The sequence below is a fragment of the Echinops telfairi genome, unplaced genomic scaffold (genome assembly GCF_000313985.2).
Source record: "Echinops telfairi isolate 266 unplaced genomic scaffold, ASM31398v2 ScPeMD7_5805;HRSCAF=6673, whole genome shotgun sequence".
Classification (NCBI taxonomy): Eukaryota; Metazoa; Chordata; class Mammalia; order Afrosoricida; family Tenrecidae; genus Echinops; species Echinops telfairi.
In genome coordinates, this window is record NW_022109704.1 from 2002742 (window position 1) to 2029935 (window position 27194).

Consider the following 27194-nt stretch of genomic DNA (forward strand, 5'->3'; position numbering starts at 1 on the left):
TGGAACCCTGAGCCCTGCGTTCTTCTCACCCCAGTGTACTCTTTCCAAAACGCTACGTGTCCGCCCAGGGCTGTGAGCTCTTTCACCTGACCTGTAAGGGTCCTAAGTACACACGTGGGTGGCGGCTTACCCAATAAGCGAGAAAGGCTCAAACTTACTTGTGCTTGCTTACTAAGCTGTAGTGGAGTGTGAAACTGTTCACTACAGGATTAGTAAGCCCGCACAAGTAAGCTGTTGCTTTCTTTGCTTACTGAGTGTTCCGTGTTCCGCCCGTCAGGGATTAAATATGTGACAAGCAGTTTTGATTCTGTAGGAAGGTGCTCTGGGTTGGGAGGGACAGATGACAGCAGAATGCTATGGTTAAAAAAAAGTGTAGTCGTTCACAACAGCTGAAGAAGTAGGTACAAGTTAGCCCGTGCTTACCTTGCTTGTTGGGTAATGAGACACTGGGTGAACAACATTGTACCCAAAGTTATCCCACTAAGGCCCGGCCTCCTAAGGGTGCCCTCAGAGAGGCTCCAGAGGCTCCTTGTTGATGCCCTGGTGGGTGGCACCTAGCACCAGGCAGCTGTCCTTGGGATGCCACACCGCAGTGGCCTGTGCGTGCAGGGCCCGGGGACATGCTAGCCATGGAAATTGCTCATGATCTGAGCAGCTCAGCAGAAGTCCAGCTTCTGTCAAACACCTTCCATGCCTGAGCAGCTCCCAGGTGAACCACGGAAAGCCCTGTGAGGTGCTTCTACGCCGGCACATAAGGGAAATGGGGCCGAAGAGTTCTCCCGCATCTGTGCTCATTCCACCTCGACTGCGCCACACGGGAACCCCCCGGGTGGCGCACGGAGGGGAAATGCCACGCTACCAAAGGAATCAGGTTGCCAGATTCAGACCGTCCCTGAAGAGTTGGGATTTTGAACCCAGAGAGCCTGGAGCTGAGCCTGGGGGCTGAGTGAATGAGTGGGAGGCGAGCTCTCGGGGCATTTCTTTAGGAAGGTTCAAACCCGGGAAAACGCCTTTCAAAGGGGAGGGGTGGTAGTGGTGAAGGGAAAATTGCTCAAAGGAGATCAGATGTAATTCAGTGCTGATGAGAAGCGGCAGAAGTGGGTGGGGCCCCAAACGGGAAGCAGATCTTAGCTCCCTGTCATACTTTAAAATGAGCCCCACCAGCTTTCCAGCGGGAGCCAGCTCCGCCATGCAAGAGAGAAACTGCACCTCACCAACCCTGGAGTTAGGCACGGAGGGCCTCAGTCTCCTCGTCTGTGACTGGGCCACCCCGAGCTGTTCTGGCTGGCAAGCGTGCGCCATCATTGCTAAGTCTTTACTGCTTTCTCACCGGGGAAGGACTCGGGTGGGACTCCATTCTCCCTGTCCTCCTCCTCAGGTCAGACCAGCTCCCAGGAAGGTGGCCCTGCGCCGTCCGTTCTTGGTGTAACAAAGCCCCTGTTGACACTGAGGTTGGTTATGCTGAATGGACGGGCCTCACGTGCCTAGCATGTTAATTGTTCTTCCTTCCACAGACCATTCACGCGGGGCTCTCAGCCACGGGATTCCCTAACTGCTCTTCCTCCACAGCTGGCCTGCACTAGCCTTGCCCCCAGAGCGCGTACACTCAGCCCTCGAGCCTTCCACCATGTGTGATGTTGAGACCCCGCTCTGCTTGTGGCTCTCTCTAATGGGGTTTCTGGTGTGCAGAGGACTGATGGAGCCATGCCCACTGCCACCCAGGCCATTCCATTCGCACTCCGTGGGGCAGATGCTGACTCATAGCTACCCTGTAAGACAGGGTAGAACTACCCCTATGGGTTTCTGAGACTAACTCTTTATGAGAGTAGAAAGCCCCATGTTGCTCCTGAGGAGTGGCTGATTGTTTTGAACTGCTGACCTTGCGGATCGCAGCCCAGTGAGTTACTACTACGCCACCAGGGCTCCCCTAGTGGGCTGATGGGAATTATGAAACGCAGGTAAATAGGTCTGAATGGAGGCCTTCTGCCCAGCAAAGTGCTCGGCCTCTGCCCTTCCCACCACCACGGTTCTGGGTTTTCTGCTAGGTTGGGATCAGTTTGGGTACTAGCAGTATGATTTTAGGAAGATTGGAGTACTCAAAAGCTGTTTTCTTAAATTATTAATGGTAGCCATTTCAGAGCCCACAGCCTTAGTCGTGACTTTGGTTCAGGTCCTGGGTCAAGGGGACACAGTGGCAAGCAGAAAACCCAGGGAGGGGCTCTCCTGTCTGCTGCTGTGTGGCAGCTTGAGATTGGCCTCCAGTCAGACGTAGCACTGTCTCTTCCTTCCCTGTCCCCTCAGACACAATGGGAACATCCTTTTGGACGCAGAAGGCCACATCATCCACATCGACTTTGGCTTCATCCTGTCCAGCTCACCCCGAAACCTGGGCTTTGAAACCTCAGCCTTTAAGCTGACCACAGAGTTTGTGGATGTGAGTCAGGAGGGAGAGCTGCTTCTAGGGCCGCTGTGTTCTCTCTGCCATGGCAGGGGGGGCATCAAGGGCACGCCCCAATTAGGGAAGAACAGAAACAGCAGGAAGCTGGGGTGAGGTTGGAGGTCCTGGGAGACTTCCTGCCTGCCAAGGGAGTGAGAAATAAGGGACTTGGCGTGTTTGCCCCACAAAAAAGGGCCTCCCAGGGCTGAGCATTAGGCCTGTTGGGACAAGGATGGTCCAACTCTAAGTGCCTTGTGCATGCAGCTTTCCTCCCTCCCCAGGTGATGGGTGGCTTGGATGGGGACATGTTCAACTACTACAAGATGCTGATGCTGCAGGGACTGATTGCTGCCCGGAAACACATGGACAAAGTCGTGCAGATTGTGGAGATCATGCAGCAAGGTGGGCCTCGGAGAGAGCTCCATCCCAAGGCTCGAGAGGGAGGGAGGTCCCAGTGGGTTCCATCTCGGGTCCCAGGCGGGCTTGTTTCTCCTTCAGGACAGTCCTGACTCCGGGCAGAGCTTGGTCCCGGTGGCAGCAGAAACTAACCCTGGGCTGTACTCAAGGGGGAGCACTTCCCTTCTGTCTCCTCCCAGCTCTCATCCCCCTTCTCTCTGTGACCAAGGACATGTCACCACTTCCCTCCCACTGCACTGTGGCCGATTGTCCTCCCCTCTGTCCCTCCGAGGAACAGATTACTTCCTTTGTCCCTTTCTTTGCTTTTCTCTGGGCTGTCTCCTCCCTGTCCTGCTACCTAGTCTCTTGTCCAGTCCAGTTTCCACTCCTTTCCCAGCTCCTCTGGCCTTAAACCCTCGCCCCCTGCCCTTTAAGACTCAAGATTCGCACGGTCTGAGCTGTCAGTCTCCTTCCCTCCCGCACCCCCTACCCCCTCACCCCCCACAGGTTGTCGCCGTTGCTCAGGAGCATCCCCGTCTGGCCCCGTGAGGACGGTGGCTCAGGTCATCTGTGAGTGTCAGACGTAGCGTAGGCAGAGGCCTGCAACCAGATAAGTGCCCGCTCAGGGCCCGTTGCCCAGAACTTCTTCCCGGCATTCCCGGAGCCCTCACTGGGGAAGTGTGGGATCGGCCCTGTCCCCGCCACCTCTCTGGGAATGCTTCACTTACATGAGGGCTGAGGAGTGTGGGATGAAGCTGGGCACAAGACAGGGTCTCCCACCAATTCTCTACCCAAACTGCATCCACTCGGGGCTCTCTGAAGTGGGGAGGGGAGGGGTGCTTCAGATACCTCTGGCCTTACTTGCCAGTCCACCTACTCATGGGGTCTCCCCCCCACCCACTGCTGCTCCCAGGTTCTCAGCTTCCCTGCTTCCATGGCTCCAGCACCATCCGCAACCTCAAAGAGCGGTTCCACATGAGCATGACCGAGGAGCAGCTCCAGCTGCTGGTGGAGCAGATGGTGGACGGCAGCATGCGCTCCATCACCACCAAGCTCTATGACGGCTTCCAGTACCTCACCAACGGCATCATGTGACACCCTCCTTCCCGGCCCACGAATGGTGGGGGGAGATCCAGGGGACACTCCCCTAGGGAGGCCCTTGGCTGATAAACCCCAAACCAGGAAACCCCACCCACCCAACTATCCAACCAAGGGACATGGAAGGCAAGAGATACAAAGGATCATGTGGTAACCACGAGAGCTTGCCAGGGGTGGGAGAGCTAGCCGTGGAGGCCAGACATGCTGGGGCTCCCCAGCTGTGTCAGTATTACCACCTGACAGACACCAGGACTTGCTGTCCTCCAGAAAACAGAGGTGGCGGAGGTGACGGGCTCGGGAGGCCTACTCCTCGTCAGAGTCTAAGAGGTTCTGTCCACGGGCCATCCTCTTCCTCTGCTCCGGGTCCCTCCCAGCAGCAAGGAGAGCAGATGCTTGGTACTTAGGACTTGATCCTGTGGTTGGCCTTTGGCCATGCTGCTGCCCGACTCTACCCCTCCCGGGGACTGACCCCTTGCCCTTGCTGACGGTCCCCATCCCTGGGGTAAGGAAGGGAATGACCACAACCCCTCTGATGCAAGGGTCTTGGCCTAGCCAGGGGGAATTCCCTGGTCTGATCCCTTCCCCAACACCCAGGGAAACAGCTCTCAATTTTTTTTTATTTTTAATTTTTGTTTCAAATAAAGTCCTTAGTTAGCCATCTTTGTGATATCTGAGTTCTTGTTGGAGAAGGGCACAGGAATGGACCAGGAAGCAAAGGACTCCAAGGGAAGGGGTGGGGGACGGTGGTTTTCCCCTGCCTGCCTGGCCAGGACCCCCTCACGAGGGCTTTCCCCTGTTTGGACTCCCTCTCAAGTCCACACTGTCCACGGCACAGAAGAAGCGGAGCCTGAATGGGGATTAAACCACGAGTAGTTTTAATGGTCTGGTTTTCTCCCGCCTGTTTCTCCCACTGTTAGTATTATTACTACAAGAATAAAGGATTCCTGAGAGCCTGGGCCCCCCTTGACAGGACTCCTCCCCACCAACCCCCCCATGGATTTCTGGGGAATAAAGATTTGTGAAAGGCACTGCAGGGGAGGGGGGGACCTCGAGTGCTGGGGGGTCGGGATGGAGCGAGGCCAGCCCAGAAGTCGCTGGAGCCTGGGCCTGAGGTGGGAGTGTGTCCCGGCTCGCCCCAGCACTGGCCCCTCCGGGGCCCTTCGTCCCATGGTCCCACAGGGGCCTGCAGCAGAGGGGTGATTAGTGTTGGACTCGAAGAGGAATGGAGGTGCCCTCTACTATGACCCAAGTGCCAAACCCAAAGGGGACAGGAGCTGCAAATTATAATCCTCCAAAGCCTTTTTTTTTGGGGGGGGGGGGCGGTGCAGGAAGGGAGGAGCCAAACAGAATGTGAATCTTAATGCAGCTACCCAGCCCGGGGATCAGGCGGCAGTGGAACCCAGGTTCCGGGGTGAGAGGGTCAGCCCTGGCCAGTCCCAGCCTGGGCTCTAGTTGTCCCCGCTGCCCCCCTGCCGCGCCCTGATGAAGGCCATGCCATGCGTGCGGAAATGGGTCTTGAGGTTGAGAGGGCTGTCGCAGCTCTTGCCACAGACTTTACAGGTCAGTGGGCCTCCTGAGGTGGGCAAAGGTGAATCTCCGCCCTCCGCGTCGGACCTGGGGTGGGAGACCTCTTCCTCCCCGTCCCCCAGCCCCAGGGCACCGGCACTGCCCACTCCCCGCCGCTTCTTATGGCTGATGAAGCGGTGCCTGCTCAGGGAGCCTGGGGAGGCGAAGCACAGGCCGCAGTCGAGGCACTGCTGGGTGCCACCGTCCACCCGAAAGCCCACAAGGCTCTGCTCCGCTGGGGCGCTGCTCCGATAGCGCAGGGGGCCATGGCCCCCCGAGCCGGGGCCGCCTCGGGGAGATTTGGCTGGCGGCGTTGTGCTGTCGGGCTCCTCACTGCAAGAATCCGACGACTGCCGCCGTTTCCGTCCTGCCCCCTGGAAGAAAGTGCCTGTCACCCCGACTGCCCTTGGGCGTCAGGGTCTATCTACTCTGCAGCTTCCCGCCCTGTGACCCCAACAGCAGACCTACCTGGGCTCTGGCCCCAGGGCCCCGAACCAGGGCGCCCCCCCGGCCAGGGGACTGGGCCCCCAGCTGCAAGCCATGCCGGACCTGGACGTGCTTCTCCAGGATGAGGCGGCTGCTAAAGGTGCGTTTCCCTTCTGTGCAATACCTGAGGGTGGGGCACGGGGCGGCACACAGGCACAGCCGTGGGGAAGCTGTCCACTCAGTCGTAGGTGGGGGAGTGCGGGGCAGGAGGAAAGGGTGAGAGGGCAAGGGTTACCTGCATGGGTACACCCGCTTGATACCCTCGTGATTGACCCTGACGTGGCGCCGCAGGCTGGGGGCGGAGCAGAAGGAACGCTCACACAGGCGACACGGGAACTTTTTCACCGACTGTTGAGGGCAGGGCTAGAGATGTCCCAGCTGCCCCCGAGGTCCCCCACCCCCCACCCAGCCCTGCTGCCCTGGGGGAGGGGCTGCCCCCACCTTGCCGTGCTCCTTCTTCATGTGAGCCACGTACTCGTCCCGTTCGGGGAACCAGGAGTGACAAAGGCCACAGGTCCAGCCTCCGGGCCCCCCGCCCCCGCCCTTCATGCCTTTGTTCCCTAGTTCCCGCCGTGGCCGCTTGGCTTGGCGAGGAGGCTCCGGTGAGCTGGGCACTTCCTCTTCTTCTTCTGATGACGACGACTCCTCCGTGGCAGGGGCTGCCTCTCCCCGGGACACAGCCAGCTCCTCAGGCTCAGTCTTAGGAGTCAGAAGGGCACCCCCGGCGCCTTTCCCAGCAGTCTCCTCACCCACGCGTCCAGACTGATGGGTGTTCTGTGTCGGGGGCAAGGGAGTCGTCTGTTGTGGGCAGGGCCTGCCCGCCGGGGCCGTTCCCTGCTGCCAGCCCTGGGTCAACATCCATCCGTGAGCTCTGCCCACCTCCACACCGGACACACACATCACCTTACCTTGAGATGCTCCAGCATGGTCCTTTTCTGGGCAAAGAGCAGGGGGCAGGATGGGCACTTAAAGACGCTGACCCGCTGGGGCAGCAAGTGCTGGTCGAAGTGTGAGGAGAGGAGGGGCTTGTGCGTGAAGACGGTATCACACATGGCGCACTTGTAGATGAGCCTAGTGTACAGCCAGCACAGCTGTCAGGCAGGGCAGGAGAGGGCCCCCCACCCCCCACCTCCCTCAGCCTCCCCTTCCCCCTCCCCCCCACACCATCCCCCGCTCCAGGTCTCACTTGGCCTGCTGCGTGTGGAAGCTAGGGTGCTGGGTGTAGAGGTGGGCATGGGCACTGGGTGCAGACTTGAAGGCCATGGGGCAGATGGGGCACTTGTGGAAAACCTCGCAGTGCGACGTCTGGATGTGGGACTTGATGGAGTTCACACCCCCGAAAACCACCGAACAGCTGGGGCACCTTGGTGGGGAGCAAGTAGGAGGTGCTGAAGCGAGACAGGGCATCTCACACCGCACCCCCTGTAGTGCTCAGGCTGTGGGCACACCACGGGGCATGCATGGGGAGAGGGGGTTGCCCACGCCCAGCTCCCCGACAGGAGAGGGGGTCCACAGGACAGGAGTCAGGCAGAAGGCGACAGACAGCAGAGCCACGGGCTTCTCCTGGGGAAACCGAACGACACCCAGGCCAAGGTGGCCAGGCACCTGTATCCTACTCGGCGAGAGAAGTGCAGGCAGGCCTCTCGGAGATGGGTCTGGAAATTGGCCTGCAGGAAGTTGGCGCCACACTCGGGACAGACATGGGGAGGCCGATTCTTATGCATGCGCTGATGGGCACTGAAGCTGCAGCGGTTGGGGAGCATCATGGGGCAGGTCGTGTGCACACCGGGGGAGGGGGGGTTGAAACATTAAGGCGCTGAGGAGTGAGTAGCCTGTCCCTCCTGCCACACACACCCACACCACCACCACCACCACCACTACCGGGAAAGGGAACTCACATTGTTGGTGGCCGTGGGGGGCCCAAGCTGCTGGAAGTGGGCCGCCATGCCTGCCTTGTCCCGGCACTGCTCCTTGCACTCCAGGCAGCGGAAGCACGTGTACGCAGAGGGGGCGGGAGCGGCGGGCGGCTCCGTGCTCAGCGGCAGCACAGGGGCCTCAGCAGCCACTGTCGCGATGGTGGAGGAGGTGACAGCGCCTTCCCCTTTGCCCAGGGCAGGCAGGGCGGGAGGTCCGGGAAGAGGTGGGACAGCCACCGGCAGCAGGGGCGTGATGTCCGGCTGCCCCACCATCTGGTCCAGGGCCACGGGCCGCATGACCAAGTGCGAGCACTGCATAACGAGCCCCTTATCCTTGTGCTCACGTGCGTGCAGCAGCAGGCTGCACTTGTTGAAGAAGACCAGGCGGCGGGCACAGTGGTTGCAGGTGACCTCGATGCGCATGCTCCGGCGATCGTAGTGGCGGGCCAGGCTCTTCTCCAGGGAGAAAGCGTCCCCACACTCCAGGCAGCGGTAGCCGGTGGGCGGCAGGGCCAGGCCCGCCTCAGCCGGGGGGCTCAGATTGGGACGGTAGGCCGGCAGCAGGTTCTTGCTGTTGAGGATCTTGTTGAAGGCCTCCACCAGGCTGGACTGAGTCCGGGAGATGACAGTGCCGCCCCCAGCCCCCGGCCCCCCGGCAGGCTTTGAAGGCTGCACCATCACCACAGAGGCCCCATTCACCTTCTGGCCTGCCGGCCCCAGCACAGCTCGCCCATCAGCCTTGGGCAGGGCTTGGGGCACCAGGCCTAGCACGTTCTTAGCCATGCTCTTGGGACTAGCAGCGGTACCCCCGGGCAGAACCACGGCTTTGCGGGCCACGCTGGCTGCCATCAGCATGGCGGTGCTGGCATTCTGGATGGTGGCCACGGGCAGCACGGTGCCCTTTAGCCTCGTGCCATCACCCAGCTGGACACTCACCACCTTGGGGCCTTCGGGGTTTGGGGGCGTAGGGGACAGTTTTAGGAGGCTAGCCTCGGGCAGGAAGGCTCCCTCCACTGAAGGGGCAGGAGGGGCGGGATCTGAGGGGACTCGGGTCACAGTCCTCGTGATGTTCCCACAAGATGTTTTAATGGTCTTGATGCGCACCTTGAGGGGCCGAGAGGAGCTGGATGAGGCAGGTGAGTCATTGCTGTCCTCATCTGCAGCCTCAGCGCCGCTAGAGGGGCTCTGGGGGGTTCCTGGGGGAGTCTTGTCCACGGGTCCCTCGTCCTCCTCCTCCTCTTCCTTTATACGTGGGCAGATGGGCACTTCGGGGGAGGCAAGCGGGCTCTGGTGTCCAGGAGACTGCTTGAAGAAGGGCACCCCAGCCACGCGGGGTGGCAAGGCGCTGGCAGGCACGCTTGGGGCCTCGGGGCCGGAGCCTGAGCCTCGGCAAGGGACGCCCTGGGAGTGAAGGGGGCTACAGCTCTCCTGTTTCAGGGTCCCCAGCAGTGGGGGAGACCCCGGTGGCAGCAGAGTGGGGCCATTCTCCTGGGCCAGCTCAAAGGGAGAAGGGAAAGGAGGTGGGGTCATGGCCCCCTCTCGAGGTGGGGAGGGCGCTGAGGGAGGTAGTGGGTCGGGGTGATCCCCTGGCTCAGGCCCAAAATGAGCAAAGAGGTCCAAGGGGGCTTTGCCTTCCATGGCCTTTTCTTTCCAGGAACCCCCGCTGGGAGGAGCTGGAGAGCGGGGCATCCCCGGGAGGGATGGCTCAGGGCTCCCAAAGCCATTTTGCATCAGGCGGGGACCCACAGGCCCTTCTTTCGTCACCCCCCCAGGCCGGGCCCCTTCCCCTCCTGAAGCCCCAGCCAGGTTCTCAGGCTGCTCGGGACACACAGTGTTCTTGACAATGACGCTGACAGCCGAGATGTCCGGCGGCGGCAGGGTATGGTCCGAAATCTGGGCGGGAGCCCCTGGGCCATCCCCGGCAGCTACTGCTGAAGCTTCTGCAGGTGCAGCCCCCACACTGTGTTCTGGCTTCCCTGGGCCTCCTGGTCCCTCGTTCTCTTCTGGCCCAGAATGAATGGCTTCGTTGGCATCGATGTCAGGAATGTCAAAGGCAGCAAGGAGGTCGTCGAAATCGGGGGTCTTCATGTCCCCCATTGTGGCAGGTCCCAGACCTGATGGAAAAAGGGAGACACTGAGACCCCAGAGGCAGGCATAGGGGCACCCCTCCCCAGAACCCAAGGGCACAGCTCTGCCACAGAGCAAATCATAGAAAGCTGGGGGGTGGGGGTGAGGGGGGGGATCTGAAGCGAGAAAGGAGGCGGTGTGCACAGATAGGGCAGTCAGCAGAACTCAGAGAAGCAGAAAAGGGACTTCTCAGAAACAGCCGGGGGGGTGCACCGAGGGCGGAGCACATTAAGTGAGCAGCCTGCCAGGTGACCCGCACGGATTCATCCCTGAGTCAACACGAAGGACGGACAAGATGGGTTCATTCACGGTAGGATGGGACCAACTATGATTTTTCTGTGGACCTTTTGGGGTCCACGGAGCTCTGAGAAGCCCACGGGCAGAGGGGCAGCGACCTCGGCCGAGACCTAAGGAGGTTTCCTTCCTCACTGGCGGTGTGCGTGCGCACTCCCCTTCCTTCTGCTGTCTCAAAGAAGGGGCAAGCCGTCCGCACACCACAGAGTTAGGCTGAGCGTGAGCTGATAGCGTACATGTTGAGAGTCAAGACCCAGGAAAAAAAGATGTATTATTACAGCTGGGTCATGCAGGAACATGTCAGGTCAAGGAGGAGCGGAGAAGGAATCCAGACCCAACCAAGCCCAACCCACTGCCACTGAGTGGACTCACACTCATAGCGACACGACAAGACAAAGCAGAACTGCCCCCACCGGCTTCCAAGGCTGTAAATCTTTCCGGAAGCAGACTGCCACATCTTACCCCGGGCGTGCCTGAGTGCTTTAAACACTGTGCCACCAGGGATCCTTCAGAGAGAAGCTAAGACCTGGAGACCTAGGGCTAGGGTCAGAGACAAGAGCCAGGAGTCACCCCAGGACAGACCTCAGGCCCCCCCCCTAGAGGTCCTCACCAACACCTGGAGATCTAGATTGGTCAACAGGGAGACACAAACTAAACCCCAACTGGGAAGAAGAGCAGAAAGAGACAAAGGAGAGAGGAGGGAAAGTGGTGACAGCAGCCTGGTCACCAGGGCCCTCGCCTCTGCCTCTGCAGTCACAAACACCTGCTGCTCCATCACCTACCTTCCCCCAGAGTACCCTGGGCCTCCTCCCTCCCTCCCCACCCTACTCTCTCAGGATTAAAACTCCAGGGTGCAGGCTTATGCAGCACTGGGCGGCTGCAATTTCCACTCAGTTCCTAACCCAGGCACCTGTTCTTTTCCTTTGCAACAGTCACCCCAGCAGTCACCCAACCCCACCTGGTTCGGCGAAGGGGAAAAAAAAAAATTCCCCCAAGACTTCTGTGGCAGCAAACCAAATAGGAGGCCAGCTTGAGCCGGTGGGGACTCAGGTGTGTTGGCAGCCAGTTTCTTCCCACCAGTGTTTCTATACAGCCAGAAGAAGTAACTGAAGAAACCTCTATCACACGTTTCCTGCCCAAGAGGAGAGCCACTGCCCAGAGCCAGTTCTCTCACCTCCTCCCAGCCTGCAGACTGTAACTGGAGAGAGACCCAGCAGGTGGCAGCTGGCATTGCCAGGACCAAGGTGAGGGTGGGAGGAGGGGGTACCAACTAGAGGCAGAAAGAGGAATCCTTACTCCACCCCCACCCCCAATTCTGCAGACCTTGTGTTTAAACAAAGCCCCTCACCCCTTACCTCTGCCCTGAAAGCCGCTGGCCCTCCACCATCCCACCTCACCCCACCCACCCCTCCCGCTCTGGCTTGCTCCTTTCCAGACCCAGAGAGGCCTGTAGGCCGTCTGTCCACTCAGGCCTTCATAAAAATGGTCTGGTGGGGCGCAGGCCAGGGAGGCAGTTGGGAACTTGTCTGCAGAATCACCTCCCCCTTTAGCGTCCAAACAACTTAGAGGTCATCAGATGCAACCCACAGCGGACAGACGACTAGGCAACCCAACTCGGGGCCGAGGAGGCTCCCCCACCGCGAGGCCCAGGCACAGGCACAGGCCCGGCCTTTCTGCGGCTGCAGCGTCCTCCTCTCTCTTGGGCTTCTGCCCACCCACCTTTCCCGAGGTTCCTTCCCAAAAACCAAAAGAAGGGGCTGGACAGGAAGAGGGTGAACTGGCTCGGGTTGAGTGGGAGCTTCAATGCGGGCCTGTGCGGTGCACGCGCTAACGCGAGGGCGAGGGGCCGGCGGCCGATTAGGCTGCGGCCAAGCTGGGCAGCGGGCAGAATTAAGTCCCTGCCATCTGCCAGAGGGCTGGCGCAGGGAGCGCGTCTGGGTAGTGGGGTGGGGGCGGGGTGTGCGCAAGGGAAGCTAAAGGGGAAACTGAGGCACGCAGCGTTTCTCTGGCTCCTACTAATGAGCGAAGGGAAGGACCGGCCTCGGACACACCAGGCGCTTTGCGAGCTGCGACGCGGCACCTCGGGGCCCAAGAGGACTCGAGAGGAGAGATGGGAGTCGGGAGGGCGAGTCTGCTGGACTCGCAGGTCTCCAGTCCAGCCGGTCTATCCCAACTCAGACCTCTGCACCGTGCGCAGCGCAGCCTCCGCACCGTCCCGACTCCTGGGGGCTCCCCAGGAGTGGGGAGGGATCTGGAGCCGCGCGGCGGCCTGGAGCGCGAGCTCGGGTCCTGCTCGGGCCGGGCGCTGACCTGCGCCCGGTCGGGGTGCAGGCTCCGGCCTGGCCCAGCTCCCCGCCCCCACCCGCAGACACGGACACCATTTTAGGTCGCGACATCCCGCAGCCACCAGACCCCGGGCCGTGCTTCGGTCGCCCCTAAAGCTGGGGGCGCCAGGACTTGGGTGCCCAACCTCCCCTCCATGTTTACCCGGCTGGGGGCTGTGCTTTCAACAGGCTGGGAGTTTCGCCCATCCGCCCCAAGGGATGGAGGCAGCGTCGGGCCTTCCAACGAGGCGCCCCAGGGGGGCGGCGCGGAGAAGGGGGTAGTTGACTAGGTGGGGGAGGGGCGGGGGCATTTACCCGCCCCCCAGGGGGCGGGGCCGAGGGCGGTATCTGCCGCCGGCCAGCTTACTTGCTCCGCTCCTAGTGCGGGCGAGACTCCGCGGTCTCTGCCCAGCTCCAGCCGCCGCCACCGCCGCCGCCGCCCTCCCCGCGGCCGCCGCTACTTCCTGCTTCTCTCCCGTTCTGCGTCCCCCTCCCTCGGCTCCCTCCGCGCCCCAGGTCCGGGCTGCCTGCTTCCACACTCCCTATTGGACAACAGCTGCGTCGTTCAGTGCGGCGTCCCGCCCCACTTTGCGCTCGGTTGGCCTTACGCACTGCCGCTCGGAACTAGCTCCGCACAGCCCGCTTGTTCTCATTGGGTGAGGGGCACCGAGTCCCTCGGAAGATCCCGCTCTCCATTGGCTGCGCCGGGGCCCACCTGCCCCATCTGTGCACCTCAAAAACCATTGGCGGTTGCTGCTGTCTCTTAGAAAAGGCCAGCCTGATTGCCCGCTGTCCCACAAGGAGGCGGTGACTAGTCCAGGTGCATCTCCGCCCCCTCACTCCCATTGGCCCTGGCGCTGGAAGCCCGCAGTTCATTTATGCAAATGCAAAGAACTCCCAGTTTCGATTTGGTGGGCACTTTGGGGAGAGCCTCGTTGACTCGGTGGAGCCCGGATGTGTCGATCCGTCTGCATAATTTTCTCCACCGGGCTCACCGCATGGGGCGTCACCCCCGACATCCCGTTGTTTGGTTGACCATCTCCTCGCGGTCTGTCCTACAGTCCAGGTGGTTGGGGGTCTTCACGCCTCGAGCCTCGTGCGGGCTGGCTCCTGGGCGATGGCGTCACCAGAGCCCCTCCCCCTGCGGGAGGGCTCCGACTGGGCGGGGCCAGACGAGTGGAAGGAAAGCGGACCTGAAACCTGGCGGGTGGTGCAGACCGGAAGCGGGGAAGAGGTGACGTCGGGTGCTGGCGTGGCCTGGGCCCTTCCCAAAGTGACATCCTGCAGGCTTCCTAAATGCGGGAGGGAGGCCCCTACATCGATTTCCCGTTGGGGTTAGTTTGGGCCGAAAGGGGTGCTGCGACCGAGTTTTCCCGCGCTTTGTTGCCCCGCCCCCGGGGGGCGGGGGAAGGGGAGGAGTTGCTCAGAAAATGACGCGCCTGGATTCTCTCTCAGAAGTAAGTATTCGCAAAATTCACTTGCTCGTCCGGGTGCTGCCACGTGCCAACTCCGGTCGGCCTGCCGGCTGACCCCCCAGCGTGGCGGCTCCGGTGGTTTCGTAGCCAGCCCAGGGTCGCAGGTGGACCGCTGCCCTGCGCCAAGGACTCTCGGTGCGCCCTGAAAGTTGGCGTGGGTACTGGAGACTGCGCTGACATGTGAATCTGGGCGCCTGGATCGGACTCTTGAAGCCACCGCTTTTCTTCAGTGATGTCGGGCAAGTCACTCAACCTCCCTGGACCTGTTTCCTCATGAATGAAAGGGGGATTATAATGTCCATTTGACACGAGGAGAGGGACACCCCCTGTCCCTATCCTGCTACCTAACAGATTGCTTTTGTGAGAACTGCACGAGTTTTTCATGTAATCGTGCTTTGCGAAGTGATGGGCAAGTGAGATTCGCACCCCTTCCCGTCCCCAGGCCACCATGCCACCTTCTTTGTTGAAGCAATTACTCCAGGTCACACCCAGCCCTTCATCCTCTGATCAAGGAACTGGAGCCCCACACTGAATAAAGCCCACGGCCATTCCATTCTCATCTCCTCCTGTGAGTCTTCCTCTAGGAATAACCATTAGTCGGCATACTCCCTGGGAGAAAGACCAGGCCTTTTCCATTCCTGGATAGAGTCAGCGTCTCAGAAACCCACGGGGGCAGTTCTACCCTGCCACTGTGCGTCCGAACCCACTCCAGGGCAGTGAGTGAGTACTTAGATACAACATCATGCCCCTGCTCTGAAAAGGACATCTTGAAATCCTGTGCTATTCTTTCTTTCCTAACCCCAAAACTCGTGGAAGGGGCCCTGGTGGAGCAGTGGTTAAGCACCAAGGTAACTGAGAAGTCAAAAGAGGAGTGGTTGAAGCTCAGCAGCAGTTAGTTTCTTCCAGAGAAAGATGTGGCAGTCAGCTCCCATCGATACAGTTTTTGTTAGGTGCCAGTGAGCCAGTTCTGACTTGTGGGGGGCCCTAGCTAGGACAGAAGGTGGCACTGCTGCCTCTGGGTGGTTCTGTTCTCCTAGGGAGTCACTCTGAGTCGGAACCAATGGCATTGACTTTGACTTTTGTTCTTGTTGTTTTTGCTTTATTTATTTATTTATTTGGGAAACCCGGAGATGTAATCCTGCTTGGAAATGGGGCTTTCTTGGTTACCAAATTTGATCACAGCTGACTAGGTGCCCTGATAGCATAATGGGTTATGCATTGAAATGCTAACCTCAAGTTCAGTGGTCTGAAACCACCAACCCCTCCATTGGGGAAAGATGAGGCTGTCTGCTCCTTAAATATTTTAAGTCTCAGAAACTCAAAGGGGCAGCTCTACTCTGCCCTATAAGGTCACTGTGAGTGAGAAATGACTGTGGCAGAGGACTTGGTTTTCGTTTCAGTCCTCGATCTAATGGCTCCTAAGTCATGAAGGAAGCAGGTTAGACAGGGAGCACGGCACACGGGAAGACTGAGGAGCCGTGAGGGTCAGCGAGCACTCCAAGCTGGGAAAAGGAAGGTATTACCTCAGGAGACTTTCAGACTCCAGAATTGGGGGGAAAATAAACTTATTTAAAGTAAAAAACAAACAAAAACTTTATGTATATTAATAACTCTTGTAACCCCTTTGTGAGGGATGTCCTGTCGTTATCTCCATTTTATAAGGAGGAAAATGTAGCGGATAGGTTCTACACAAAACCCAAGCCACTGTCAATGAGTTGATCGCAACGCATCGCCAGAGCAGAACTGCTCCTTTGCATTTCCAAGACTATAAATCTATGTGGGAACAACCTCTTTCTCCTGTGGAGTGACTGGCGGGTTTGGGTTTGAACTCCTGACTTTGTGTTTAGCAGCCTGTGCACATCCCACAGTGCCAGCAGAGGGCTGAGACGGACACTGGCTCAGGTGATTTACCCATGGTCAAACGTAGTGGAAGAGAAATTCTAAGGGTCCAAAAGCTAATTTACGGATTCCCTTGCTGAACGATGTTTGTTGGGAGCACTCCATTGATTTTTTTTTTTCTTTCACTCCATTGATTTGAGAGAGATTTTAATCCAACCAAATTCCCTTAACATCTTCTCTGAGTCTGTCATTGTTGTAAGGTCAGGGGAAAGGACATTGAAAAAAGCAGTCAAGAATCCCAGCCCTCTAGAATGCTTGGTGGGGTTCAATCAAGTGCAGTGTAGCCCAGAGGAAGTATAGAGAGCCGAATGAAGGTCGATCATGATAGTGAGACAGGAGGAAAGTAAAAGGAAATAGAGGAAAGGACTAGGAGGCAAAAGCCATAGAGGTATAAACAGGCATGTACATATGTAAATATATTAATATATAATGCTATGGATATAGGTCTATGTACATATATCTTTAGGCTAAGGGTTAAGGTAGCAGACACACTGGGCCTCTACTTAAGTCCTCCCTCTACACAAGAACACTTTGTTCTAATAACCTGGTATTCTATGATGCTCACCTTCCCAACATGATTGCTGAAGACAAAATGGGTGCATAAGCTAATGTGGTGAAGAAAGCTGATGGTGCCCAGCTATTACAAGATATAGCGTCTGGGATCTTAAAGGCTTGAAGTTAAACAAGCAGCCATCTAGCAGGGAAGCAACAAAGCCCACCTGGAAAAAGCACACCAGCCTGTGTGATCACGAGGTGTCCACATGATCAGACATCAGAAGACCCAAAACAAAAAACCATTTTGATGTGAATGAGGGGGGTCAGAATGGAGACCCAAGCCCCACCTGTAGACAATTGAACATCCCTTCACAAAAGGGTCACAAGGAAGGGACAAGCCAGCCAGGGTCCCTTCATAGCACCTATGAAATAACATTCTTCCAGTTCTTTAATTCCCCACCACCACTATCAAGACCCCCCCAGTTCTATCTTACAAATCTGGCTAGACCAGAGCATGTACATGGGCACAGATAAGAGCTCTCAACACACGGAATCCAGAACAGATAAACTGAGGACCAATAATGAGAGTAGTGATACCGGGAGGGTAAGAGGAAGGTGGGGGAGAAGTGGAAGAAAGGGAACCAATCTCAACACCACCACCACCACCACCCTGCCTGCCGGGACGAACAACAAACGGATGAAGGGAGACAGTGGATGATGTAAGATATGAAAATTATAATTTATAAATTATCAGGGGTTCACGAGAGTGGGAGGTGGGGGAGGGAGGGGGGAAAAGGGTTCAAGTAGAAAGAAAATGTTTTGGAAATAATGATAGCAACATATGTACAAATGTGCTTGATACAATGGGTGGATGTATTGTTATAAGAGCCCCCAATAAGATGATTTAAAAAAAATAATATTTGGGGGGGGAAATCTCTGCCTTCATGAAGCAGACATTTCCATAGAGAAGACACAGGTGCTAAATAAGCAACATATATGGAAACATGTTTGTGGTCATTACCACGTAGAAAAAGCATGCAGAAGAAGAAGGCAGGTGGTGTGAGGTGGACAATGGAGGCCTTCCTGAGAAGGAAGAGGTAGAGTACAGGCTAGAAGAAGGTGAGGGAGTAAGCCAGGGAGCCGCAAGGGCCCGAGATGTGGCTGTGTTCCAGAGAAGGAAAGGGGGTCAGAGTAGGTCGGGGCTGGGAGGGCTGGAGGCTGTTGGAAGAATGTAAGCTTTTCTCAGAGAAGGATGGGAAGCCATCAAAAGGAGGCTTGATGGCCCGACTTTCTATATAAAAGGAAGTTGGAAGATGTTGTGTAGGAAAGAGACTGAAAATAGACAAGGAGACCAGTTGGAGACCCTTGTAATAATAATCCAAGCCAGTAATTACTATATTGTCTAGGGTCAGGGTAGCCAGCGGGCAGTAGTGGAGGCGGTGCGATGTCGTCAGAAATGAGTTGTGTATGAAGGGCATTGCTGTTGCTCTTGTGGTCACATGCTATTGAGTCAGTCCCAACTCAAAATAACCCTGTGGACATGAGAACAAAGCATTGCCCTGTGCCATCTGCTCAGTCGTTGCCGTATTTGAGCTCCATGTGGTAGCCACTGTGTCGAACTTCTCAGCCTCGTTTTTTGCTGACCCTCTCCTTTACCAAGCACGTCCTTCTCCGGAGACTGGTCCGTCCGGATCTTCTGTTCAAAGTATGTACGAACAAGTCTTGCCATCCTCACTGCTGCACTTGCTCTTAGCCAAAAGCCTGAGACGCGATGGCCATCCTTACGTCTAAGGAGCATTCTGTCACCTCTTCTAGGGCAGATTTGCGCATTCTTCGGGCAGTCCGTAGGATGTTCAGGATTTTTCACCACCAGCAGAGTTTAGCCGAGGAGTTGGATATGGGGCATGAGAGGAAGGTCTAAGACCGGAGGAAGTATAAGAATGGCGTTGGCATTTCCAGAGCTGGGAAGAATACACGAGAAGCAGGTTTTGAAGGATAGATCTGTAGCTCCATTGTAGTCATGTTATTAGACATACAAATGGAGAGGGAAATGTGGGTGTCATCCAATGTGTAGAAGGTATTTGGAGGCAAGGATGGCAAGACTTTGCCTCACATACTTTGGACATATTGGCAAGAAGAGAACAGGCCCTTGAGAAGGGCATCGTGCTTGGTAAAGGGAAAGGGCAGCCAAAAGGAGGACAGCCTGATCCCCCACTGGAATGGAAGGAGTGCCTTTCTGGAAAATCACGTTAAGACCAGTGAGTGGGGAGGGTGTGCAGAGCATCGACATTTTGGAGGAGACGCTGATAGTTCTGTTGGGGAGTATGGTAGTTCAGTGGGGAGAAGCAACCTCATATCAGGAAAGGAGGCTAAACAATGATTGTAGGGAACCTAGGGGGACAGTGGACAAGATTTTATGCTCCTCGGGAGATACATACAAATGTGTCTACCCAGCCTTCGGTGAACCATGCCATGGGCTAAGCACCATGATGACCTTGGACATTTACCCTTCAGGCAGCATGGCATCCCCCAGGGGCTACACCAGAAGGACAACATGGAGACCCAACTGAATGAACTCAGCCCTGCCTCAAAGCTGCCTGCACCCTTGGACTGAGGACTGGGTTACTCAGATGGGAGAGGAAACAGAGTGGCCACCCCAGGGCTGTGGAAGTGGTGTTCATTGGACCTTGGGGGAAACCCCTGGCTTGGTGGGTGTCCAATGGAAAGGGGCCCAGAATCACCATGCATTTAGTACCGAGATGCCCACTTTGCAGCGATATGACAGGTTTTGATCTGTCGGGCAGGGATCTGCACTTGTAAGAATTGCTCCAGGCCCCCACACCAGGGCGTAACACAAAGGGAGCTCAACGGAGCAGCAAGGAGAGCAAAGCAACAAAGTCCCCAAGGAATTCTGAAAATAGACTTCGGATTCGGTGGCCGGGCTTGGCGCTGCATCAGACCCAATCGGAAAACATTCATAAGGGTCAGCAGGCAGACCTGGAACTATTCATAGGCTTTTGTTTTTCTTTTTTCATGTCTATATAAGATAGGCAGAATAAACAAATCCTGAGGAGAAAACAATGGGACCGACAGTTCCATTGGGGACAGGGGAGAGGAGGAGGTAGGGGAAAGAGGATGGAGCCAACAAATCCAGAGACAAGGGAACAACAAGAGATCTACAATCAGTCGATGACGAGGAGGGTATAGAATGTCTGGTGGGGTTTGATCGAGTGCGATGGAGCCCAGAGGAAGTACAGAGAGCTGAATGAAGGTTGAACATAATAGTGGGACAGGAGGGAAGTAAAAGGAAATAGATGAAAGAACTAGGAGGCAAAAAACATGGAGGTATAAACATAGGCATGTACATATGTAAATATATTAATATATTGTTTTAATAACCTCGCATTTTGTAATGCTCACCTTCCCAACATGACGACTGAAGACAACATGGGTGCATAAGCTAATGTGAAGAAAGCTGATGGTGCCTGGATATTACAAGATAAAGCGTTTGGGGTCTTAAAGGCTTAAAGTCAAACAAGCAGCCATCTAGCAGGGAAGCAACAAGCCCACATGGAAGAAGCACCCCAGCCTGTGTGATCACAAGGTGTCGCAGGGTCCGGTATCGGACATCAGAAGGCCCCAAACAAAAAACCATTTTGAGGTGAATGAAGGGGGTCAGAATGGAGACCCAAAGCCCATCTGTAGACAATTGGATATCCCCTCACAGAAGGGTCACAAAGAAGGGATGAGCCAGCCAGAGTGCAGTATAGCACCGAGGAAACACACAGCGTTCCTCTAGTTCTTCAATGCTTCCCCCCGTTACTATCATGATCCCAGTTCTACCTTACAAATCTGGCTAGACCAGAACATGTACATGGGTACAGATAAGAGTTCTTGACACACAGAATCCAGGGCAGATAAAGCCCTCAGGGGTGTCCGGTGTGCTCTGTCAAAAATGTTGATGTTATCAGTACAATCACCTTAGTGGGGTGATTAACAATGCTTTACTTTTTTGTTTCTATGGGTTTTTGTTTTCCTGCCTTTTGTTTGTTCATTCGTTCTTTTTTTGTTTGTTTGCTGGTGGTGTTGTTGGCCATATGAGGTTTTGATATTGTTATACTACAACCGACAAAGTCAACCCCAGTCGTGCATATCCCATGGACAAACAGCTGAATTCTGGGCTCTCACTTGACTCAGGCCCCAATCCCAAAACAGTTAGTTTTGATTGCATGGCCCTGCTCAATACCTTCGTGAAATGATCACTGAAGATAAGGCTGCTGTAACAAAGTGTGGTAAAGAAAGCAAATGGTGCCTGGCTATGGATCGGGATAGTGCCTGGGGTCTTAAAGGCTTGTATTCCAACAAGCAGTCATCTAAATGAGGACTCAACTAAGTCCACATGGAAGAAGCACACCAGCTTGTGTGATCCAAAGATGAGAATTACAAAACCCAGAAAGGACGGAGAAAAATGGATCAGAGCTTAAATTGTGAACACCCAGTTTGTAGAAGGCTATGGAGGCAGTGAGAGCCCAAACCCACCTGCAGAGTAGCTAGTCAGATTCAGCCTCTGCCAGTTCCCCTCTAACCACAGGCAAGGGTGTCAAACAGCTGTACTATTAGACAGAGACCACAGGCAACTTGATTATGCTGGATCGAACTTGATACTTGGTCAGTTGACCTCCCTCTTGACCCAACATGAATTTGTTCTAGGTTCAAGAATTTCTTGCTTGTTCCATGACAAAAATTTTCCCCCTGGCTTTTTAGATGTTGATGGTCGTCTTTTCTTTCTTACTCATTATTTGTCTTTTTATCTTTATATTATTATATCCTTACCACTTTATTTCATTTTAATTTTTATTGTTTCTGTTGGGTCTTCTATTTGTGAAACACAGAAGGAGTAGATGCATAGAGATAATAAGTGATGCAAGGGTTTATAGGGGAGGTAGGGGTGGGGCACAGGGGATAGCGAGGGTGAGAGGATTTGGGGAGTAAACAATGAAGGTGGGAGGGGGAAGCTCTAGAAACTGATTGTGATTACAGAACTCTTTTTTTTTTGCACAACTTATTTTAAAGGTGATGGAATCATGGGGGATTCTAAAATTGATTGTGGTAATAACTGGACAGTTCTTCCTGATATGCTTGAACTACCGACTTGTATGATATGTGGGTTATGTGCACATAATCTATGTGCACAATAAAACTGTAAAAAAAAACAAAACAAAAACAAGGAGTAAGGCACAGCTAATGTAAGCAGTTTCCTCCTGTGCATACAAAGCAGACCAAGGAACAAGGACATCCAAAGGAAAAGTTCAACCAGATTCCCTGCCTGACTCCATCCTGGTCCTCATCTCCAGCAAAGAAAATAAAATAAAAATGGAGCTGTGTGTGCTCCAGAAAGGGCAGGAATATTCTGCTGAAAACAGGAGGCTAGCATGAACACGTCCATCCTGGTTTCTGAGAATGCCAGACCTTTTCCCCAACTCAGCACCCAGAACACAAGCCGTGGGAACCATGCCCTCCAAGCCGAGCATGGAATAGGTTTGCTTTACAGAACCTGACCGAAGGACACTGATATTGGGGTTCTAGGAAAGGCCCGGTGAGAGTATTCAAGAGGGACCCTTACCGTTAACAACTTCCCACAAGGATTGAAACCCGTATTACTAAACCTTCAATTAGAAACATGCTCTGCTCTTCTTCCAACCAAACAACAGTGAAGAACAACTAGTAAAGGATGTCTCCCTTGAGCATTCGATCTTGTAGATCTCCCTCCCTTTCTCCCTCCCACCCTCTCAGGATCACCGAGTCACGCTGACTCACAGTGACCCTATAGGGCAGGGTAGACCTGCCCCTGTGAATTTCCGAGACTGTAACTCTTTCCCCAAATAGAAAGCCTTGTCTTTCTCCCAAGGAGCAGCTGGTGGTTTCAAACTGCTGACTTTGCAGAAGATTAGCTAGGAGGAACGCTAGGAGGTAGTTGTTTATGTGAACGTGGGGACCACCTGGAAAAGGAGATGAGAGCAGCATCGGCACTAAAATGTACACGTGGCAGCACACACCAGGATAAGTCAAAAGGCATTGTCCTAAGGTTCCAGTTCATATGTGCACAAGTTCATTCCAAGTAAAACATGTTTAAACATGCCTGTGAAATCAGTGGATGGCTGCACATACGCTCTCTCTGTCTTCTTAAGATGCCTTCATAAAAAGGCCCGTCAAAGCAGTGGCTTCTGAAGGGATCTGCTGGACCAGTTAGATTCAAGGCAGAATGGGGCAGTTTAACCTTGCCTTCGATTCAACGTTGACTCAATGGTAGTGGAAGTGATGCCCCAGAAGGGATGATTGCTAATGTTCTTTAGCATAAAATGATAATGATGCCTCTAAGGTGAACCAGAGACATATATAAACCACAGATGAATGAACATAGTTAGTTCTTAGGACATGCCCTGCTTGATGCTTGACTTCATGGAGAGATCCTTGAAGATAAGGGTGCTTTAGCAAAGTGTAGTGAAGAAACTAGATGGTGGGGGTCTTTTTTTTTTCCATTTCCACTTCTGGTTTTATTTAACACAAATAAAGCTTGCAAATGGAACATCTATTCCTTTTCTTTGCTGCGCAGCCTGGCGTTGGGATTGGTGACTCTGATGGCCAGCTGGGCTGCTCTTTCTATGATGGCTTTGTCATTCTTGGAGGAAACGTCGTGAGCAATCTCCGCACAGTAAGACTTGTTGCACATCAGCAGCACTTCCAGCTTCTTGACGTTGTGGACCAGCAACTTGTGGAAGCCACTGGGCAGCATGTGCTTGGTTTTCTTGCTGCTCCCATAACCAGTGTTGGGCATCAAGATCTGCCCTTTGAATCTTCTCTACACCCTGTTGTCAATGCCTCTGGGCTTGTGCCAGTTGCGCTTAATCTTGACATAATGGTTGGACTGGTGCTGGATGAATTTCTTGGTCCTCTTTTTGACAATTTTAGACTTCACCGGGGGCCTGAGGGCAGCCACGATGCCAGTGGGAGGTGGCTGTCACCTCCGTAGACAGCGCCAAAGAAGAGAAGGGAGAGGTGTGGGGTCTTAAAGTCTTGTTTTTAAACAAGCCATCTAAGTAAGGAATCAACTAAGTCCACATGAAATAAACACACCAGCCTGTATGATCTAAGGATAGTAAATAATACAATCCTAATTTAAAGGAGGGAATGGCAGCTGAGCTTAAATGAGAACACCTGGTTTGCAGAAGGCTATGGATGACAGACCTGATGAGCTGCGGCAGGACATCAAGACAGGAAGGAAGGAGAACAACAAGGGAGGTGTGAGAAAAGACTGAAACGTGTTTTTAATTGTAAAGTAGCTAAAGCAAGCGGTGGAAAGGCTGAAGTTAAGGAGCTGAATAGAAATTTTCAAAGGAATAAAGGGGAGCTGATATCAATACGTCAGAAAATGTTTAGAAATGGATTGTAGTAGCAATCATACAATTATGCTTGATCTATTTGAATTATGGAATGTTATGATATCAGTAAGAGCTCCCAATAAAATTATTTAAAATTTTTAAAAAGAAAATTTCAAAGGGCAGCTCATGACCAAGCCAAATTTTATAATGAAATGTGCAAGGATTTAGAATTAGAAAACCAAGAGGGAAGAACACACTTAGTCTGTCTGAAACTGAAAGAACTCAAGAAAAAATTCAAGCCTCCACTTGCAATCTTGAAAGAGTCTATGGACAAAATATTGAGTGATACAGGAAGCACCAAGAGCAGATGGGAAGAATACTTAGGGTCACTGTTCTACAAAGAACTGGGCGACATTCGACCATTTCAGGAGGTAGCATATGATGGTGCTGAAGGAAGAAGTTCAAACTGCACTGAATGCATTTGCCAAAAACAAGGCTCTGGGAATTGATGGAATGCCCATTGAAATGTTTCAGCAAGGTGAAGCAGCACTGGAATCACTCACTGGTCAGTCAGGAAATTTGGAAGACAGCAACTTGGCCAACTGACTGGAAGAGATCCATATTTGTGCCCATTCCAAAGTAAGAATGCTCAAACAGAATGCTCAAACTAGACAACGCTATCATTGATACTGCTCACAAGTAAAACTTTGCTTAAGATCATCCAACAATGGGTGCAGCAGTACAATGACAGGGAGCTGTCAGAAGGTCAGGTTCAGAAGAAGACGTGGAACAAAGGATATCACTGCTGATGTCAGATGGATATTGGCGCAAAGCAGAGACTACTAGAAAGATGGTTACTTGTGTTTCATTGACTATCCAAAGACATTCAACTGTGTAGACCATAATAAAAGGAGGATAACTTTGAGAGGAATGGAAATTCTAGTAACACTTCATTGTGCATGCGAAACTTATATATGAATCAAAAGGCAGTTGTATGAACAGGACAAGGGAATACTGCATGGTTTAGAATCAGGAAAGGTCCTCGCCCCCTCCAAGGGGGAGGACAACAGAAACTATGGGGGAAGGGAAACAGTGATCGGAGTAAGATATGAAAATAATAATAATTTATAATTATCAAGGGGTCACGAGGGTGAGGTGGGGGGTGGGAGGGAACAAAGAGGAGTTGATACCAAGGACTCAAGTAGAAAGTAAATGTTTAGAAAATGATGATGGCAACATACGTATAAGTATGCCTGATTCAATTTATGTATGGATTGTTGTAAGAGTTGTAAGAACCCTCATAAAAATGATCTTTTAACAACAACAACAAAATCAGGAAAGGTGTGTGTTAGGATTGTATCCTTTCACCATACTTGTTCAATCTGTATGCTGAGCAAATCATCAGAAAAGATGGATTATATTAAGACTGTGGCATCAGGGTTGGAGGAAGGCTTATTAACAACCTTTGTGAGGCAGATGGCACAAGCTTGCTTGCTGAAATTGAGGAGGACTTGAAGCACTTGCTGATGAAGATCAAGGATTGTAGCCTTCAGTATGGATTACAACTCAATGTCAAGAATACCAAAATCAGCGGGGAACAGGGAGCTGATAGCACTGATGACTGTATAACCCCACCCAATGGGATCGAACACCAGAATTGTATGTGAATGGTTATATTGGATTGTGCAAGACATGGTAAAAAAAAAAAAACCCACAAAACCCCACAAACTATTATAGGGGTGGATTAAAACAAGGGTTTCTGGAGAGGGGGGGTAGGGAAGCTCGTATTAAGGAGTTCAAGAAGAAAGAAAATGTTTCCAAACGATTGTAGTAGCAATTGTACAATACTGCTTATAGCATGCATCATATGCATGTAAAAGTTGGACACTGAATAAGGACAACTGTAGAAGAATCGATGTATTTGAATCGTGATGCTGGAGAATACTGAAAGTACCTTGGGATGCGAAAGAGACAAACCCATCTGTGTTGGAAGAAATACAGTCAGAGCGCTCCTTTCGCGATAAGGACGGCGAGACTTTGTCTTACATGCTTTGAACGTCTTGTCAGGAGAGAGCGTCCCTGAAGAAGGACGTCAAGCTTGGTAAATCGGAGGGGCAGCTAAGAAGAGGAAGGCCCTCAGTAAGATGGATGGACACCGGGCTGCATCTGTGGGTTCAAGCATAGGAACGGACCGGGCAGTGTTTTGTTCTGTTGTGCATAGGGTCATATGGGTCAGAGTTGACTCCATGGTACCTAGCAATAACAACATGGATGACAGTAGAAGCCCAAAATCCATCTGCAGGGTTCACACCTAGATCGACCCTCCAGGGAATCCCCTCCCATCATAGTTGAGGGATGTGAATAGCCCTGTTACCAGACAGAGTTGATTATGACAGACGTAGTTAGGACAAAATGTAATATCTTATCATTTGATCTCCCTTTAGGCCCACATTAAAGCTGTTTCAGTTTTTTGAAAAATGAAGAAAATATGTGGATTACGACCCTGGTGAACCCCTCTGACTGCGATCCAGGGATGTGAACCGTCTTGCTAACATGGCGACTGCATTGGAAAGTGGATTGTTTAAGATCGTTAGGTTAGGATTTAGTAACCCATCATTTGATCTTCCTTAAGAACAATTTAAGTTTGTTCTAGTTTTTAATATTTTCTGCTTTCTTTTGATTGAAGTTTTTTCTGTTTTACTTTGTTATTCTTATTGGGGTGGGGGGAATAAAGGCAGAAAAGTCTGCTCAGGCTATGGCAAATATTGGGGAGATTCCAAAGGGTAAACGACAGTTTTTCTCAAAGAACACAGGGTGTCAGTGGGGTAAGAAGTCTTAGGAAACGTGGAAACAGGAAAACGAGAACATTTTGCCGAGGTTTTTTCCGCCTTCTCATAATGACAATGCACCTTCTCATTTTGGGGGGTAGTACAGGCTGTCCTATAAATATTTCAATGGGAAATCTTATCCCAGCTACATCCCAGCCCAGATCTTGCCTCCCAAACTACTTTTTGTTACCCAAACTCAAAGAACATTGGAAAGGAACCAGATTTGAGTGCATGGATGCCAAAACTGTGGTTTTGATGTGGTCCAAATCAGAGTACAGAATGCTTCAGGGAAGGGTTGGAGACAACACTGCCTAAATGGATGTGTTGAGAAACAGTCGCCTCGTATTGTGATAATTTTTGTTTAATAAAGGTTCTATGCCCGGCTATCAAAAAGTATAGCGTCTGGGGTCTTAAAGGCTTGAAGGTAATCAAATGGCCATCAAGCTCAGAAGCAACAAAGCCCACATGGAAGAA

General features: G+C 53.3%; 2 protein-coding genes and 1 pseudogene across 5 annotated transcripts in view; 1 reads left to right on the forward strand and 2 right to left on the reverse strand.

Annotated features, from left to right (window-relative positions):
* Positions 1-4589, forward strand: part of PI4KB (phosphatidylinositol 4-kinase beta) — a 27097-nt gene extending 22508 nt beyond the window's left edge. The window contains exons 11-14 of the mRNA XM_045295638.1: positions 2273-2434; positions 2719-2839; positions 3341-3403; positions 3747-4589. Coding sequence (XP_045151573.1) covers positions 2273-2434; positions 2719-2839; positions 3341-3403; positions 3747-3928 — 528 coding nt within the window. The 3' untranslated portion in view covers positions 3929-4589. The remainder of the gene's footprint in view (positions 1-2272; positions 2435-2718; positions 2840-3340; positions 3404-3746) is intronic.
* Positions 4590-5237: 648 nt separating this feature from the next.
* ZNF687 (zinc finger protein 687) lies at positions 5238-13092 on the reverse strand. Of its 4 annotated transcripts, none has more exons than XM_045295688.1 (9): positions 13012-13092; positions 7877-10013; positions 7589-7762; positions 7170-7346; positions 6892-7054; positions 6425-6757; positions 6219-6331; positions 5966-6107; positions 5238-5871 (listed from the first exon to the last, which is right to left on the reverse strand). In XM_045295688.1, exons 2-9 carry the CDS (start codon positions 9994-9996, stop codon positions 5380-5382), a joined length of 3714 nt encoding a protein of 1237 aa, XP_045151623.1. In that variant the 5' UTR covers positions 9997-10013; positions 13012-13092; the 3' UTR covers positions 5238-5379. The 4 variants fall into 4 exon arrangements, with proteins under 4 accessions (XP_045151623.1, XP_045151621.1, XP_045151620.1 ...); XM_045295686.1 differs by lacking the exon at positions 13012-13092 and adding an exon at positions 12808-12892; XM_045295685.1 differs by lacking the exon at positions 13012-13092 and adding an exon at positions 10783-11020.
* Positions 13093-23102: 10010 nt separating this feature from the next.
* Positions 23103-27194, reverse strand: part of LOC101648012 — a 9054-nt pseudogene continuing 4962 nt past the window's right edge.